This window comes from Colletotrichum aenigma (assembly GCF_013390185.1).
Source record: "Colletotrichum aenigma strain Cg56 chromosome Unknown KSG_Cg56_contig10, whole genome shotgun sequence".
Taxonomy (NCBI): domain Eukaryota; kingdom Fungi; phylum Ascomycota; class Sordariomycetes; order Glomerellales; family Glomerellaceae; genus Colletotrichum; species Colletotrichum aenigma.
In genome coordinates, this window is record NW_023500916.1 from 2,327,677 (window position 1) to 2,343,781 (window position 16,105).

The 16,105-nt window shown below is 55.2% G+C and overlaps 5 protein-coding genes across 5 annotated transcripts; 3 read left to right on the top strand and 2 right to left on the bottom strand.

Annotated features, from left to right (window-relative positions):
* Positions 1 to 3,368: 3,368 nt before the first annotated feature.
* On the top strand, positions 3,369 to 4,303 carry CGCA056_v014506 (54S ribosomal protein L6; the record flags this gene model as incomplete). The annotated part of the gene is made up of 3 exons (XM_037329748.1): positions 3,369 to 3,636; positions 3,699 to 3,812; positions 3,936 to 4,303. The coding sequence occupies 3 exons, from the start codon at positions 3,369 to 3,371 to the stop codon at positions 4,301 to 4,303; spliced, it is 750 nt and encodes a 249-aa protein (XP_037172188.1).
* A 219-nt stretch (positions 4,304 to 4,522) lies between these two features.
* Positions 4,523 to 5,812, bottom strand: CGCA056_v014507 (3'(2'),5'-bisphosphate nucleotidase; the record flags this gene model as incomplete). The annotated part of the gene is made up of 1 exon (XM_037329749.1): positions 4,523 to 5,812. The coding sequence occupies one exon, from the start codon at positions 5,810 to 5,812 to the stop codon at positions 4,523 to 4,525; it is 1,290 nt and encodes a 429-aa protein (XP_037172187.1).
* An 810-nt stretch (positions 5,813 to 6,622) lies between these two features.
* Positions 6,623 to 6,946, top strand: CGCA056_v014508 (uncharacterized protein; the record flags this gene model as incomplete). The annotated part of the gene is made up of 1 exon (XM_037329750.1): positions 6,623 to 6,946. The coding sequence occupies one exon, from the start codon at positions 6,623 to 6,625 to the stop codon at positions 6,944 to 6,946; it is 324 nt and encodes a 107-aa protein (XP_037172190.1).
* Positions 6,947 to 7,514: 568 nt separating this feature from the next.
* On the bottom strand, positions 7,515 to 11,124 carry CGCA056_v014509 (uncharacterized protein; the record flags this gene model as incomplete). Its single annotated transcript, XM_037329751.1, has 2 exons — positions 7,515 to 10,840; positions 10,896 to 11,124. The coding sequence occupies 2 exons, from the start codon at positions 11,122 to 11,124 to the stop codon at positions 7,515 to 7,517; spliced, it is 3,555 nt and encodes a 1,184-aa protein (XP_037171626.1).
* Positions 11,125 to 14,804: 3,680 nt separating this feature from the next.
* Positions 14,805 to 16,011, top strand: CGCA056_v014510 (Uncharacterized protein; the record flags this gene model as incomplete). Its single annotated transcript, XM_037329752.1, has 4 exons — positions 14,805 to 15,027; positions 15,145 to 15,227; positions 15,287 to 15,942; positions 15,993 to 16,011. The coding sequence occupies 4 exons, from the start codon at positions 14,805 to 14,807 to the stop codon at positions 16,009 to 16,011; spliced, it is 981 nt and encodes a 326-aa protein (XP_037171655.1).
* Positions 16,012 to 16,105: the final 94 nt, after the last annotated feature.

The window sequence follows — 16,105 nt, forward strand, 5'->3', positions numbered from 1 at the left end:
TGTCAATGTGCATTCGGATCTTGAGACCGGAGACCTGTTTTCATTGTGCTATGGCGACTTCTGTATGTAGGCTCCCGTCGGTCTTTCGCTGTCTCTACAGTTATCGTTCCTTGATACTGTCACCACAGTGTTGTCGTGTACTGTCGCCATTCTGCCAATGTCGTCGGTTGAGCTCAGGGGACGATGGTTCAAGTCGCGTAGACACAGGAAAGACAGCCATTCTCTTGATACGGTGCCAATTGTGATCGCCCTGGTTAATAAGGCTGGCAGGTTGAAATGGCTCTCAGGTCACACCGGAAGCTCATTTGGAGCAATGGAGTCCCCTGTAAGGCGAAGCCCCACTGGCAATTTAGCGTTTCTGAAGAGCGCTTGAGGCCAATGCCGAGCAATGCCATTCAGAGACTACTCTTTATTGGGCATTGACTTTCGGTAAGCGGCGAGAAGTTGTGGCTGCCCCCAATCGCTCTGCTCAGGATGCTCTCCAGTCTCCAGAATGAACGTGGGTAGTCGGATGCCTCAGCGGGCCCAGTCATCGATGAGATGACGTCTAAACCTACCCATCTCCGGGTCTCGGATCGCAAAGTAACGAATTTAGGTACCAGAGGTTTTTTCTTCAAAATGCACCTTAGGTACCTACCTGTAGGTAGGTATGGATACAGCGACCAAAGGATACGTACCTGCCAATTGAGTGCTGTCTCCTTAGGTTGCTGCCACCTCAAGTGCACAACCCAAGGCCAACCAACCCCACCGTCAATTGGCTCTGGCGGGTGCCTTGCACTGAGACCATGCCAAATACGGGGATGCACGGGCCCAAGCAGTAAACAAGCGAGCTGCACCCCTTCCCCTCTGGCCTCGCTGGCGTGGTGTCGGACCCGTGGCGGTGAACAAAATCACATCCACCCGCAAACAAAAATCAACAACCTCTTCCCCTACCTAACCTCTCGACCTCATCCACCTCCACCCCAACCACGTCCGACTTGAAGCTTCGCGCGTAGCTCTCAAGCTCTTCTCATCGCCTATCCTCGGTCAAGCCCAGCTCAGTGTATTTCATCATCCAAAATGCGTGAGATTGTAAGTTGCAGTCCATCACCACAATCACAACAACGCTTGCGACGCGTTTATCCGCCTTGCCCCTGAGCGTACCCCGCCGACATTTTTACCCGACTTCTATGCACAACAAACCCGCGACGCCTGTCAATCATCGACGCCCAACTCTGGATTGTTTTGCTGACTGCTACTTTTCTTCTCTACAGGTTCACCTCCAGACCGGCCAGTGCGTAAGTCTTCCCAAGCCAAATCCAACCGCCTGATTGCGGGGCTAACCTCCTTGTACAGGGTAACCAGATTGGTGCTGCCTTCTGGTACGTGACGAGATCGCCGACGACCCGGCAATATATACTTGCGAGGACGGCAGATGTTGACGATAGAGTAGGCAAAACATTTCTGGCGAGCACGGCCTCGACAGCAATGGAGTGTATGTCATGCCCCTTATCTGGCCACATTGGTGGTTGACCGCTAAACTCGAACAGCTACAACGGCACCTCTGAGCTCCAGCTCGAGCGCATGAGCGTCTACTTCAACGAAGTTTGTTACCTTATAGCCCCCAGAGTGCAAGATAAACATATTGACGAGTACTGACCTTCGCTCCTACCCAGGCTTCCGGCAACAAGTACGTGCCCCGTGCCGTCCTCGTCGATTTGGAGCCCGGTACCATGGACGCCGTCCGTGCCGGTCCTTTCGGCCAGCTCTTCCGCCCCGACAACTTCGTCTTCGGCCAGTCTGGTGCCGGCAACAACTGGGCCAAGGGTCACTACACCGAGGGTGCCGAGCTCGTCGACCAGGTTCTCGATGTTGTCCGCCGCGAGGCTGAGGGATGCGACTGCCTCCAGGGTTTCCAGATCACCCACTCCCTCGGTGGTGGTACCGGTGCTGGTATGGGTACCCTCCTGATCTCCAAGATCCGTGAGGAGTTCCCTGACCGCATGATGGCCACCTTCTCCGTCGTTCCCTCCCCCAAGGTCTCCGACACCGTTGTCGAGCCCTACAACGCCACTCTCTCCGTCCACCAGCTGGTCGAGAACTCCGACGAGACCTTCTGCATTGACAACGAGGCTCTCTACGACATTTGCATGCGTACCCTCAAGCTGTCCAACCCCTCTTACGGCGACCTGAACCACCTGGTCTCTGCTGTTATGTCCGGTGTCACTACCTGCCTGCGTTTCCCGGGTCAGCTGAACTCTGACCTGCGCAAGCTGGCTGTCAACATGGTTCCTTTCCCCCGTCTCCACTTCTTCATGGTCGGCTTCGCTCCCCTGACCAGCCGTGGCGCCCACTCTTTCCGTGCCGTCAGTGTTCCTGAGCTCACCCAGCAGATGTTCGACCCCAAGAACATGATGGCTGCTTCCGACTTCCGCAACGGTCGCTACCTGACCTGCTCTGCCATCTTGTGAGTTGACCCGAATGATTCCTTTTCCATGATTTTGCTAACTCATTTTCCAGCCGTGGCAAGGTCGCTATGAAGGATGTCGAGGACCAGATGCGCAACGTCCAGAACAAGAACTCCTCCTACTTCGTCGAGTGGATCCCCAACAACGTCCAGACCGCCCTCTGCTCCATTCCTCCCCGCGGCCTCAAGATGTCCTCCACCTTCGTCGGTAACTCCACCGCCATCCAGGAGCTGTTCAAGCGTGTCGGTGAACAGTTCACTGCCATGTTCCGTCGCAAGGCTTTCTTGCATTGGTACACTGGTGAGGGTATGGACGAGATGGAGTTCACTGAGGCTGAGTCCAACATGAACGATTTGGTCTCCGAGTACCAGCAATACCAGGACGCTGGTGTTGACGAGGAGGAGGAGGAGTACGAGGAGGAGGCTCCTCTTGAGGAGGAGGTTTAAGCGCAGTCAAATAAATAACTGCTTAACGCTTAGTGCCACACCCTCAACACCCACCAATGTACTCCATCCGTGGTGGAATTTCGCTTCGCGACTCTGGCTTTGCCAGAACATGGGCTTCTAGATATACCTCTCTTAGTAGTACGCCTGACGTATCATTCGAGTACGAAGAATCAGACAATGTTCTGTAACTACTGGCCAATATCAATGCCTGTGAATTCCCCCTAATGCCCATGTAAGAAGCAAGGTAAGAACGCGAGTTCTCTCTGTGAAAATCACTTGTTGGCAACCTTTCTGGCGTATACACCGAAGCTGCAAAGCGAAGCTGAGCTGGTACAGGCCAATTGCAGTAGTTTCTGAAGTGGGTCCTTTGTTGATGACTAAGGAGTGGGAAAAGTTCCTGAAGACCCTCACGACCGTCAATCGAGCAACACATGCACGCGCGAACTGGGAGGTAACTTGCCATTCGACGACTACAATGCTTGCTCCTAGCAGAGGAACGGCGTTGAGGCAGGCCCTGGCCTCCTCGCCGTCCACGACGGTTCCGGTATTCCTTGTGCCGGCTCTGCAGTCCATGCCCCGACGCCAATTCTCCGCAACAGCGATCCGACCCTCGAAACTTGGCCGGACGCCTCTGTCAATCCCTCCTGGCGTGGAGTTACTGGTTGGCGAACCTCTATTGAAAAAGGACCCGACGAGCTACTTGAAGGTGTACAAGAGGACGGTTTCTGTCACAGGACCTCTGGGTTCGTACTGGGCACCCGGATAATGGGCCGAGCGAAGCCCTTGCTGATCGTGTTCGGTATAGGCAAACTGGAACTCGAGATCGAGCCTTTTGTGAAAATTGAGCAGGATGCCGAGTCTAGCAGAGCGATCCTCTCTGTCGAGGACTCCAACATCAAGGAGCAACGCGAGATGTGGGGTGAGTGGTCTAGTTTTCTATCTTTCCACCTCCACCTTCCTGGGATGCTTGCTTCCCCTCTTGCATGCAGGTATCTTGACAAGCCGAAGAGCGACGGACTGATTCTTTGTTTTACTACCACAGGCACGACATGGGCGTATCTTCAGCGCTACATCATGGGTGTCTCCGAAGGCCACACGGCACTCCTACGTTTAGTCGGTATCGGTTACCGTGCGTCTGTCGAGAAGCGCAGCGGCAAGGAGGAATACAAGGGCCAGGACTTTCTGTGCTTGAAGCTCGGCTTCACGCACCCTGTCGAGATGGGTATTCCAAAGGGCGTCAAAGTCACCCTCGCCTCGCCGACACGCATCTTGCTGGAGGGCATCGACCGAGAAGAAATCATGAGCTTTGCTGGAAGGGTTAGAAAGTGGAGGCCGCCCGAGCCGTACAAGGGCAAGGGTGTATTCATCAACGACCAGACGATCAAGTTGAAGCAGAAGAAGATCAAATAAGCGGCTATACTGGTGGCAGGGCGGCTGTTCTTGTGTGTGGGATCACGACTTGCATTACTGCAACAGCAGCTGCGGCGTGTCAAACGACGGGGGAGGCAGGCCAGAGGGCTGTGTATACCTGTACATCACCGTATGGACTAGGGAAGACCCATTATTGTACACTATTTATTTTGCTGGGTCTTGGAGAGGCAAAATTCAAAAAAAAACATCTATCCCCGTCTAGCTTGACTTTTGGCTCAATACCTCTTGGACAACCTTCAAAACGGTCTCGTGTACAGCGGCTGGCGCGGCGATCACACCCTTGTTATTTGCCAGCGTCCGGCCGACAGAGAAGTCCAATCTCTTGCCCTGGATATCCGTGACCTGACCACCGGCCTCGCGCACGATGAGATCGCCAGCCGCGTGGTCCCAGATCTTCTCCTGGTATGTGGCCTTGACAGGCAGACGCAGGTAAATATCGCCAGCGCCGCGGGCAATGGAACCATACTTGCTCTGGCTGTCCATGCGGACGCTGGGCTTGGTGATGCCCAACTTGGCGGCGATCTGAGCCTGGTCGTCGTGAGCACTGTGGCCGGCCTCGACGCTCTCACAGAAGGTTGCGGCCGACATCTCGGTAATGGGTTTCATGGAGATGGATGCGCCGTCGGCAATGGCACCGCTCTGCAGGGGACGCGAGGTGGCGCCCTGGCCTTGAACGGCGGAGAAGATGACGCCGTAACCGGTGTTGTCGGTGGCATTGGAGCCAATGTCGGCAGTCAAAGGCGCCTTGTCGTCAACGGGCAGGTTGGGGCAGCCCAGAACACCGACCTTGACGTCGCCATCGACCATCAGAGCCAGGCACACGGCGTACTGGCCACCACGCAGGAAACCCTTGGTGCCGTCGATGGGGTCAATGGCCCAAATACGTCCGCTGCTGCCGCCCTTGCTGTTGCCACGGTCGATAAGGTCGAGCATGCTTTCGGCGGTCTCGATGGGCCCGCCCAGGAGGGTCTCGGCCTGAGCATCTTCGAGCTTGGTGGTGCGCACGAGGTCCCAGATCTGGTCGCGAAGGCCAGCGTCAGAACGCAGCTGAGCCGCCTCCTCCTCAGCGACAATCTCGTCCTGGGGGAAGTGGTGGCGGAGGGCGGCGATGATGAGGGCCTGGGCGCCGAAGTCGCCAATGGTCACGGGGGACTTGTCGTTCTTGTCGACAGTACCCTTGGCCTTCTCGTGGAAGACGCGCTTGGTGAGGATGGAGGCGCGCTGGACAGCCAGCTGGGCGACCTCGAGCTCCTTTGCGTACGAGGACATGGTGGGCGAGGGGTTCTTGGCGTTGGTCGAGAAGAAGATGGCTCGTGGGGCAAAGTTTGCGGGGAGGGCGAGGTGGTTCGAGAGGAGGGAGAGCCGGGGGAAGGCTCGCAAAGACAGGATGGCCAGCGTCACGACGATGAAGGAGGAGAAGAGGAGAAAGGGAACGGATGCGTAGCTGGGTTTCTGTTTGATCTTTTGTGGCTCGGGCTTGAGGGGCATAGAATTCTAAGAGGAGACAGACACAAGCTGGCAAACGCGGGATGTGTATGTAGGAGGAAACCGCTTTTCGTCTGTATGTACACCTTAGGGACCAAGCTGATACGTCATGTGCGTCGCTCGCGGTGGGCTTCTGGGATGCAATTGTGGGTGCACGGCGCGGAATGCGTACTGAGAAGCCCAGCTTGTACGTCTAGTGTACCTATCATAAGAGGACGATGCGTCGAATTTTCTCTCCGATCCTCCACTTGGTGGATGCACAAAGAGAACAAACGACCTGACTCGGAAAGGGGGGACAGTTGACACGCTTGCACGAGGAAGAAGACAGGCTGCGTTACTTGGAGATGCGTTGGAGCTCTGCTGTGACTGAGAGAGGGGCAGAGCTCAAGAATTCAGAAAACCCCTCCATCCCACTCACTGCAGGCTACCTTAGGTATTGAGCTCTGCATAGGTAGGTGCCGGTGCCGGCGCGGGGTCGGCTCCCCTCCTTGTAATTTTTTTTTTTTTTTTTTTTTTTGCGTCCCCGAGTAGCATGTAGGTACGGTAGGTACCTACCCAAGGTACGTCGGGGGCGCCCGTGCCTTCAGCCAGTGAAGCAGCACTCCAGGCACAGGGATCCAACCCGTTGAGGCAATCCACAAGCGCAAGGTCAATTGAAGATAAGCTCCAGCCTACAACTTTTTGAACCCATCGCCAACTTAGAAGCAACCAAAAAATCCTATTCCGTCCACCGCACCGCTACTTGTGTCGACCACCCCGACAACACCCCCGCCCACCTCACCCGTCTTCTTTCCTCTAGGATAGCCAAACACGATGGCTGCTGCACCACGCCTCCGCTCAATCTACCGATCTCTTCTTCGCGAGCTTCCGCCGCGCCCCGTTCTGGCCCGCGAGCGCTCGCCTCTCCATCACCGCCTGCGCGCCAGCTTCGCCGACTCCACAACCAGCCACCGAGCTGAAGCCGACGCCGCCGAGGCCGAACAGTTTGCCGCCTACCTCCGCGCTCAGCGCACCTATGTTACCTTGTTGGAGCGCTACAACCCGGGCATGAACATGGACGAGGAGGAGCGCGTGCGCCTCACAGCTCGGAGGGTCGGCATGGATTTGCCAAAGGAGTTCAAGAACCGCCTGAAATAAGCCGCTGGCCTGGTGACGACGGATCTTAAAAATGCTCTCGGAAAGAGAGACCCCGTCTCCTCAGGGCATGTCACACAGGGTGGCAGGAGAAACGTTCAAGAACGAATAACGTTCCTAATTGGCATTTTGGCCACCATGGAATAGCCACGGAGGTTTCGCCTCAACGGACAGGCATGCCAGACGTACACACAATTCTACGACAACCAAGCGTCTTGAAAGGGTCATTTGAGGCTGATATAGACATGTACAATACAAATGGCGGGCGTTTAGGTGAAAACATGAGGTAGCGCTTCTCGTTTTGGGAGCAGACGATGGCAGCATATGAATTGACAGGACATATAAGGGGGCGATACGCCGCAACCGCAACCAAATCTCGATCCTCATCTCGTGCTTTCTGGTTTTCGTGTCTTCATGCCGCTTCTAACCCTTCATAAGATCCAACCCAAGAAGCTCAACTATGTACAATAATCTAACAAAAGTGTCGTAATACGCAGCAAATGGGTATCAACGTCTGTGATAGAAATAATCATGACCCGTCTTCATCAAGTCTCGCGACTGCCGTCTGTGGTTACACACTACCCACGCCTCCTTCTTCTAGCGTCTCATCCCACCCTCCGGTCTGCAGGAGATGTTCTCCCAACATCTGTTTGACGTTCTTGATGTTCTCGCCGAGGGCGCTGTTCCACTGGTCCTGGACAACGCGCACCTTTTCCTTCAAATCATCTGTCAACATCTGGCCTTCCTCCTGGCGCAGGTGCTGCGCTCGTGCTTCGCGCTCCTCGGCGCTGTACTCCCGTCCGTCTGCGTCCTCGCCCTCGCTCTGCACGGCCTTGGCTTTGGCATGCGTAACGGCCTCCTTGACCTCGTGCAGGAGGCAAAGGAGGTTTGTCTGTGATTCAATGAATTGGTATGTACTCTTCTCCGTATGCAGTAGCAGGCTGAAAAGATATTGTAGTGGGTGTGCACGGTACGAGGGGTTCTCCTCATACTCGGACGTCGGTATTTGGATGTTGAAATCATCCAGGTTAGGCGGTATTTTTTCCAGCAGTCTGCGCAGAGGAGGCGCAATGTCCCAGAATGCCGAGAGCTGCACCTCGACACCACGCATGACATTTTGTTCGACAACAGCCTGAAACTCCTGGGTACGGGCCAGGACCTCGTGAGCGAACGCCAGCTCGCGCTTGGCAGCATCTTCAGCAAAGAAAGCGACAGCGTTCTGTAGTTTCTCCTGGTTGCCGGCGAGCCGATATGGCGTCAGCACGACCTCTCGGTAACGATCGTTGCGTTCGGTGAGCACATCGTAGATGGCTCGGTGTAGCATCTCTCTGGCCTCGGAGATCCATTTGAGAAGCGTCAGCTTCTCGAGAAGCTCAGGCTTGTCGTCGCCTTCTTCTTGTGGCATATCAGCAGTGCTGGAGACATTATCGAACAAGCCACTGGCCAGTTTGTCGAACAAGGTCGTGGCTTTTGCGATGCGGCCAGTGACGAGCTCGTTCAGGGGCATCACAACCTGGGCTTGGAATTGCTCAAACTCTGTCCTTCCAAGCTCTTTGAGCTTGTCCTTCTCCGCCGCCGCGGAATCTTGCTCAATGGCCGATGCCTCCGCAAATGTCATGTTGCCGACGTTAACTTCCTGCTGAAGATTGACTCTGAGGGCTTGTCGGCGCTCGGCTGCAGCTTTGGATGCCTCCTCTCTCTTCTTGTTGCTGGTCACCTGGAACCTTTCCTTTGTAACTCCGACCTCTGAGAGGTCGCTCAGTTGGCGAACGGCAGTTCTTGTCTCTGTCAGTTCAGGATGGCTGTTGTTCACGGCCGGGTGGTGGCGAGGATAGGGCGGCGGAAGGGTGACCAGGCGAGACACGTCCAAATGGGCTGGGTTTGGAGTTGTGGGTGAGCCGGATGAAGCAAGAGATTGTGCAGAGTATCGCAGCTGCTGCGGTGTCGATGCCGAGTCGGGCTCATGCCATCCCATTTTCTCCGGGGGATACTCGCTGGAACTTCGCCCGTCGCTAGGGTTTGCCTGCGTCTGAGGACTGTCCATCCACTGCAGAGCCTCTCGAGCTTCTTTCGGCACGCCCATATACTTGGATTCACGCTTGGATCTTTCGACTAGCTTGCCCCCTGTCCCAGTTGAATCGGCTTCCCACCATCTGCTGGATGGACGACCTCTGGAATCGGCCTCGTCCAGCTTGTCACTAACGCTCATGCTCAAGATTGGGGAGAGCGATGGCATGTAGTTCGAGTTCCAGTTTGCGTTGTTTGGCGGTCCGCCAACAGGTGAAATGGGGACATTTGATGCAGCAGAAGCCGGGGCAGAACTAGACTCCCCTGGAGTCTCGCGATAAATCGAATTCAGCGAGCCGCGGTGAGATCGAGTAGGCTCAGATGATTGCGGCGTCCATTCAGCCTGAGAGGCTCCGGATTCCCGTCTTGTGACCATCGGGCGAAAAAGATCCCTCGTAAGATCGAAGATCTCCGAACCCATAGCCCCAATGGCTGCTGAGTATCTCTCGCGTCTGATGCGTGATTCGCTCGTGATAAAGTCGGCAAACAATCGTACACGGTCGGCATCGCTTGCTGCTGTTGATTCCTTGACAGCGAACGCCTGGAACCGCTCAATCGTTTCATGACAGAATTGATCAGCTGTCTGAGTTATCGCGGAGTGTTTCGTGCTTGAGATGGAAGCTGATGAGGGCCCATCCGCAGCAGGCGTCATAGACCTGAACCTGGTTTGCGAACTGGATGCAGATCGAGTCTGGGGTGGTGGCGTAGGTAGGGCTTTCGGCACCACGCTGGGCGACCCCCCAACCATCGAAGTGCTCTTGGCAGGATGAGGCGAGAATGGCGGGGTCGCAGCTTCGAGACGAGGGCGCTGAGCGGAGTCACCCGCTCGAGGTGTCGTTGATTGCTCGTCAGTCCGAGGGGTGTCGTCCGCCGTCCGGCCTCCGCTTCTCGGTGTTGACTTGTTGATGGTCAGTCTACGAGTGAGAGTGGTGTCGTTCGCGACGACAATCTCGCTCAACTGCACTGGGTTGATAGTGCCGTCTATGGAATTATGATGCAGGCTATATCTGTTGCGACTTTCCGCACGGCGCTGGACGATGGTCTTATCGTGACGGACTGCCCTTGCGCGGCTTAGACTTCCAGAGCTGAGTGCAGCTGAGTTGCTGGACTCGCCTGTCTGAACAGAGCTTGCAGCACTGGAGGTATCGATCGTCAAGCCGGGCGAGCCTCTATTCTGAGGAGGGCGAGCGGGCGTGTCTGGTTGATCGGCCCAGTTGGCTGGCGTTGGAGGTACTGGGCCAAGAGCTGTGACGCCACTTGGGGGTGGTCGTCTCGTTGGTGGCGATGCCATCGGTGTACTTGTTCTATGCATACTCTGAAGACTTTGCGATCTGGACGAGGCCGGAGGCGGGCCAGGGGGCGGTGGCGGAAGCGGCATGCCGGGCTCCCACCTGGTCTGAGATGTCGAGCGTGAGCGGGCAGACGTCGGCGTCTCAACAGCACTGGCAGACGCAGCCCTTCGGGCTCCAGGAGGCCCCGCTGATGAGCCTGAATCGTTACGCTGTGGCACTGGCTGCGGGATCTGGATTTGAAGAGGGTTTGACCTTGCTAATGACGGAACAGGCGGTACTGGCTCGGGCGGACTTGATTCGTGATGCTCCCTGCTTCTCCTCAGAGAGTGGAGACCGAAACGTCGTTCACGGGAGCTCGTTCGAGTGCCAGGAGGTGGAGGAAATGATGTGTTGGTGGCCGGCTCGGGAGAGGGTCTGTGAAGACTAGTCGGAGGGATACGGGCTGCTGATATGTTGGCTGCCGGTGACGAATCGAAGACGCCGCTCTGGGGTCGTTGACTCCGCGGTGGACTATATGGAGGCGGGGGAAGCGGTGATCCTGCAGAACTGTTTTAGCAAGATGAACCTGGGTCAGAGTTGAAGGCTATATTCACTTTGTTCGGGATATTGACGTGGCTGCTCAGCACCAGCGGCTGGCGAAGCAATCCATTCTTGCGGGTTGTAAGGTTGGATTGAGCTGGCGGGCGTGTGGGCTGAATTGAGTTGTGTTGAAGAGACTCCAGACAGTGGGGTGCTGATCTGGCTGTGATAGGAACCCAAAGACTGCGTCAACAATGGGTTAAGCCCCTGTCGCATCCGCGCAGGGTTGCGAGGGTTACTCATTGTCAGCTAGGATGGGGATTTTGAGCAACTCGAGCGGCGTCGGTGACTTGGAAGAAGTCGGATTCCGAAGCCACGCCGGAATGATGCAAGGAGGATGAGGGTAGCTGAGTTGCTCACTTGCACGAGAAGGAAGGTCTCAAGCTAGCCAGCAACCTCGCAACCTCGTTCGTCTCTTCTTCTCGCGCTCTTTACCGGTCCATTCAACTCGATTCGTCGCAGGACAATCTCATGTCGAGAAACACTAGTAACACACAGTTGAAAGGGAGGACGGACAGCCGACAGGTGAATTGTGTCACACCTTCGGGTGGGAGGGCGCGGCTGAAGCAGAGGGAACGAAGTCTGGTGGGAGGATGGCAGTAGATAAAAGCGACGCCCAACGCTAGGCCGGGTCTGCTGCAGTGTGGTCAACCTCCTGCATATGGAGAGGTACACACGTACATGCCACATGCGTGCAGGAGGGTACCGGGGGTGGTGGCTCACACTTTGATCGCCCACCGCAAGAAGGACCCCTGTGACACCCGGTTCTTGGGCGGTGGGTTAAAGACACTGGGAGAGCGGAGAGGAGCTCTGTAGGAAACGAGAGCGGGTTGTAATTCGTAGGTATTTGCACGAGGGAGGACAGGAATAGCAGCCGGGACCCGGAGCAAACGCGCGATGGTGGATCTGATAGTGTAGACTACATGTACCTTACCGTAAGGCAAGGTATTAGTAGTTGACACTCGACGTCTTAGCAAACAGCTTGCTCGCTCTCGGCTTTGCTGTCGTAGCCATGTACCTGGTGGGAACGAGGGTGGTGGCCAGCTAATGATTGTCGAGGGTCTGCCCAATCTCTGCGTTCGCGTCGGCGGCGAGGAGGCTTGATTGCTCAACTGTAGCATTGGACAGAGAGAGGGCGCATGGAACGGGAAGGCATAGGAGACATCCAGTGTGGCACCAGGTGGGTGCTACTGCACGACAGGCATGCATGTGCCGGTACGAAACTGCGTCTGCCATCTGGGCGGACTGTCTGCAACTTGCGGCTGTTCCCTCAGTTCCGCTCCCGCAATATCTGACTTTCTTTTCCATTCACAGAACGAGGCTAGATTGGCGTGTTACTGACACGAAATCTCGTCGGCCGGAGCGGCACACCGCAAGTAGCAAGACCTGGAGAGGGGGAACATCATGATGCCGGAGATGGTAGCATCGCGCTGGCACGGATGGCGGATCTCAAAGACCTCAGTCCAGATGGATAACCAACAGAAAGACGGCAGGGTGGGAGATAGCATTGACAAACCCCTCTAGCGACCTGCCACCGCGCAAGAAGAGGAAACGTGAGTGAGCATCGAGCCAGGACCCCGGTCCAAAATGGCCTGTCTTTTTGATGGAGCCAAGAGAAGAGACTCGTGGGGATGTTGCTGGAGTACGACCTTGATTGGCTGGCTCACTGGTGGGAGGAGACTCTATTCTTGGATCCCACCAAAGACCCCGGCAAGTTGCAAAGAGCATGCTGGGGTTGTGATTGGACGTTGTGTTTGTGAACAGAGGTTGCCGGCGCTTAGCTGCCCTTCAACCTACCAAAGACGCTTCGCTGAAGTCTCTGTCTCGCAGCCGTGTTTCTCTTCCTCGTGCATCCGGTGATTCGGCCCCTGTGTTGCCTGGCTCGAGAAAAGGCATGCACTAGCGTCTCGCAGGCTTCGCTCCTATCGTGGTCAATCGCCAGGCCTCGGGGGCCGTCTTCACCGACCCGACAGCCCTGGTGGTTCTCCTTTGAATGTTGAGGGGCTGGGAGGATGGCTCGCCTACGTAAGCAACAATATCAGTATGAGGTACTTTTAAGGTGTTGTTGTTTGGTTGGATAGAGCTTCAAAGGTAGGGCACACCTACAAAACGTGGTCGTGCGGGTAGAGACCCCAATTGGCAATGAGCAGGCGGAGAAATGTTTCTAATTATTGCAACAATTACCAAGTGGGAGCTGCAATTCTAGATTCCAGTCGGCCTGTACACATCCACAGCGGAATCTGCTGGGCTTGACCTCGGTCGCCGACGAAGAAATCTTCATCTGGACGTGCTGCTCGACAAGATGCATGGTTCCATTTGTTTCATACATACTCGCTCGTCAACATCGGTCATCAGCACCTTATTTTCGGCTCGGTGGCGTCGTTCGCGGCCTCGGTAGCGATGCAGTTCGTCTTTCCGGCAGGTTTCATAGATCCACATTCACGCAGCGTTGCTCCCGGACTTCTCTCTCATCACTGTGACATTGTGTGGGTGCAGTTGGCTGTGCCATACCGCGCCTTACGGGTACTTCAATGGCATTGAGCAAACAATGCTGTGTAGTAAGCATTTCTCGGAATATGACCGGGGTGCTAGCCAGCCGACAGGGAGAGTACAGCTCCGGCTTCCAGAAGACAGCTTAGAAGTCATCCATATTAATTGCAATGCAGCTTGGCTTGCAAGTCAGCCGTCTCACCTAAAGTTGAGGTCGACGTACAGATGTATCTAGACAGGTTTCCATGATGTACGTACGTAGGATTCTCAACTCGGTACTTGGGCATTCCGAAATGCAAGATAGCCGGAGCCACGTGGGTATGGCTGCATTCTCTTTGGCTTCATGCTCTGCGATGTTCCTCAAATAGTATCCAGAGAAGACATTCAAGCTACCCATTATCTTCTTGTAACTGCCCGAGCAGGGTCTTGGGAGTAAGCATTGGCAGGCCAAATAGTACGGAAGATGGCCTCTAACCTCGCCAACTGAGGTACGGCTCCAGAGATAGAGACTTTACTTACGTTCATGTCTATGGTTGAGGTGATGAGTGAGACCCCTAATTTTCTTGTGCCAGAGTAACAACTACTTTTCCCAGGTGCTTGCCATCCTTGTTGTCGTTGTCGTTGACGTTGTCGGCGTGGTTTCCGTCTCTAATTACTGTCATTTCCCTTCATCCTCGATCGAAGTAAGGTTTCAAATCTGCTAGGTGCACAAAAATGTTGCCGCGCACAGTAGGCATTCTCTAATGAGTCTTGTGGACGGATGCGAAGGACAATTGTGAACATGGCGATGTCAGTGTTTGAAACCAAGTAGGCAGACGTGATTAAGGTGCCTACACTACCAAGCACGGGCCAGGGAATGAGCTACCTGACCTAGGTACCTTAGGTAGGTAAGATACCTTAAGATGAGGTCCGGTGGGTCTCCCGCAAGGCGGCCAAACCAAACGGCCGACAATTTACCGCCTGCCCTGCCTGGTGTTGCTGCCGGCGGATAGCGGAGGGCCGTCAAAATTCTAGAGCTTTCTCTCAAAGCCTTCCGTCGCTCAGATTTATTTCTCTCTTCCCTCTCTTTCCATTCCACAACGTTCCTTTGACATGACAACCCAACGCGCCAATCCACACTGAGGTAAGGCTCCCCCTCCCTTTTATCTACCCCGCGCTGTTTTCAATCCCGCCATTTCTCTCTCCTACATGATGATACGACAGCTGGCACCAGTCATAGAGTGATTTTGTACTCCCATCTTTGATGACAAACGCTGCGGTCTACGACCAAACCCTGACACACGGAGAACTTTGTTGATTTTACTCAACGATACTTTCGCACTTCGCACTTCGCAAGCCCAAGCATATTTCCAGCCGCTAACCAGCAATTGGACATCTAGTCACACGTTTTCCTCCTCACAGCCTTAGATCAGAACCAAGTCACCGCCGACAAGATGGTCCTCCACAACCCCAACAACTGGCACTGGGTCAATAAGGATGCTTCCGGCTGGGCGAAGCAATACCTCGAGGAAAGCTTGACGCAGGTCGAGTCCACAGAGGGCGGTGTCACGGCAAAGATTAGCAAGGTTGTGAGCATGGATGGCGACGTCGACGTCAGCCAGAGGAAGGGCAAGGTCATCACCATTTACGATGTTAAGCTCGTACTAGAATACTCCGGTAGGTCTCTACTGCAATGCAAGCACTCTGTTTCTCCTGTAAAAATGTCCACCAACGGTGTCCACCATTGCTTCTTCCGTGAATCGTGCTTGATTGAGCCTGGCTAACAATAAACAGGCACCACCTCTGACGAGGCTGAGGTTTCGGGTACCATCACCGTTCCTGAGGTCGCCCACGATACCGAGGAGGACGAGTTTGTGGTGGGTCTATTTTGAAATCTCTGACAACCAAAGACTCCATAGCTAAGCGATCCCTGCAGTTCGATATCGACATCTACTCAGAGTCCAAGGAGAAGCAACCCGTTAAGGACCTGGTCCGCTCCAAGCTTGTGCCTCAGCTGCGTAAGGAGTTCCTGAAGCTCCCCGGCGCTCTGATTGCGGAGCACGGCAAGGACATCCAGCACGCTCCGGGCTCAAACCCTTCGAGCGGCTTCTCCACACCCAAGTACCATCCTCATGGCTCAGCCGCGAAGTCTGCTGCCGAGACTACGAGCGTCAAGAGCAGCAGCGGCAAGGTTGTCAACACTGTCACCCTGACTGATACGGCTGAGTTCCGTACCACCGCGGAGGAGGCGTACCAGACTTTTGTGGATCCTGCTCGCATTGCTGCCTTCACCCGGGCGCCTCCCAAGGTTTTCCAGGGAGCCATTAAGGGCGCCAAGTTCGAGCTGTTCGACGGAAACGTCGTTGGCGAATACTTGGAGCTCGATGCCCCCAAGAAGATTGTCCAGAGCTGGCGCCTGAAGCAGTGGCCGGAGGGTCACTTTTCCAAGTTGAACATCGAATTCGACCAGAATGATGTCGACCACGTGACGCTGATGCGCGTCAACTGGGATGGCGTTCCTGTTGGCGAGGAGGACGCCACGAGACGCAACTGGCAGGAGTACTACGTCAACAGCATCAAGCGCACTTTCGGGTAAGACGATAGATCCCGACTCATATGCGACTAAAGGCTAACATGATTAGTTTCGGTACTATTCTTTGAATGTACTTATGAGCGAGGGAAAGAGCGAGAGACTTGGTGGTTGGTTAGGACACATTAGTTGGCAAGCAGAGCGTGAAGCTCTCGTCAACTGGCT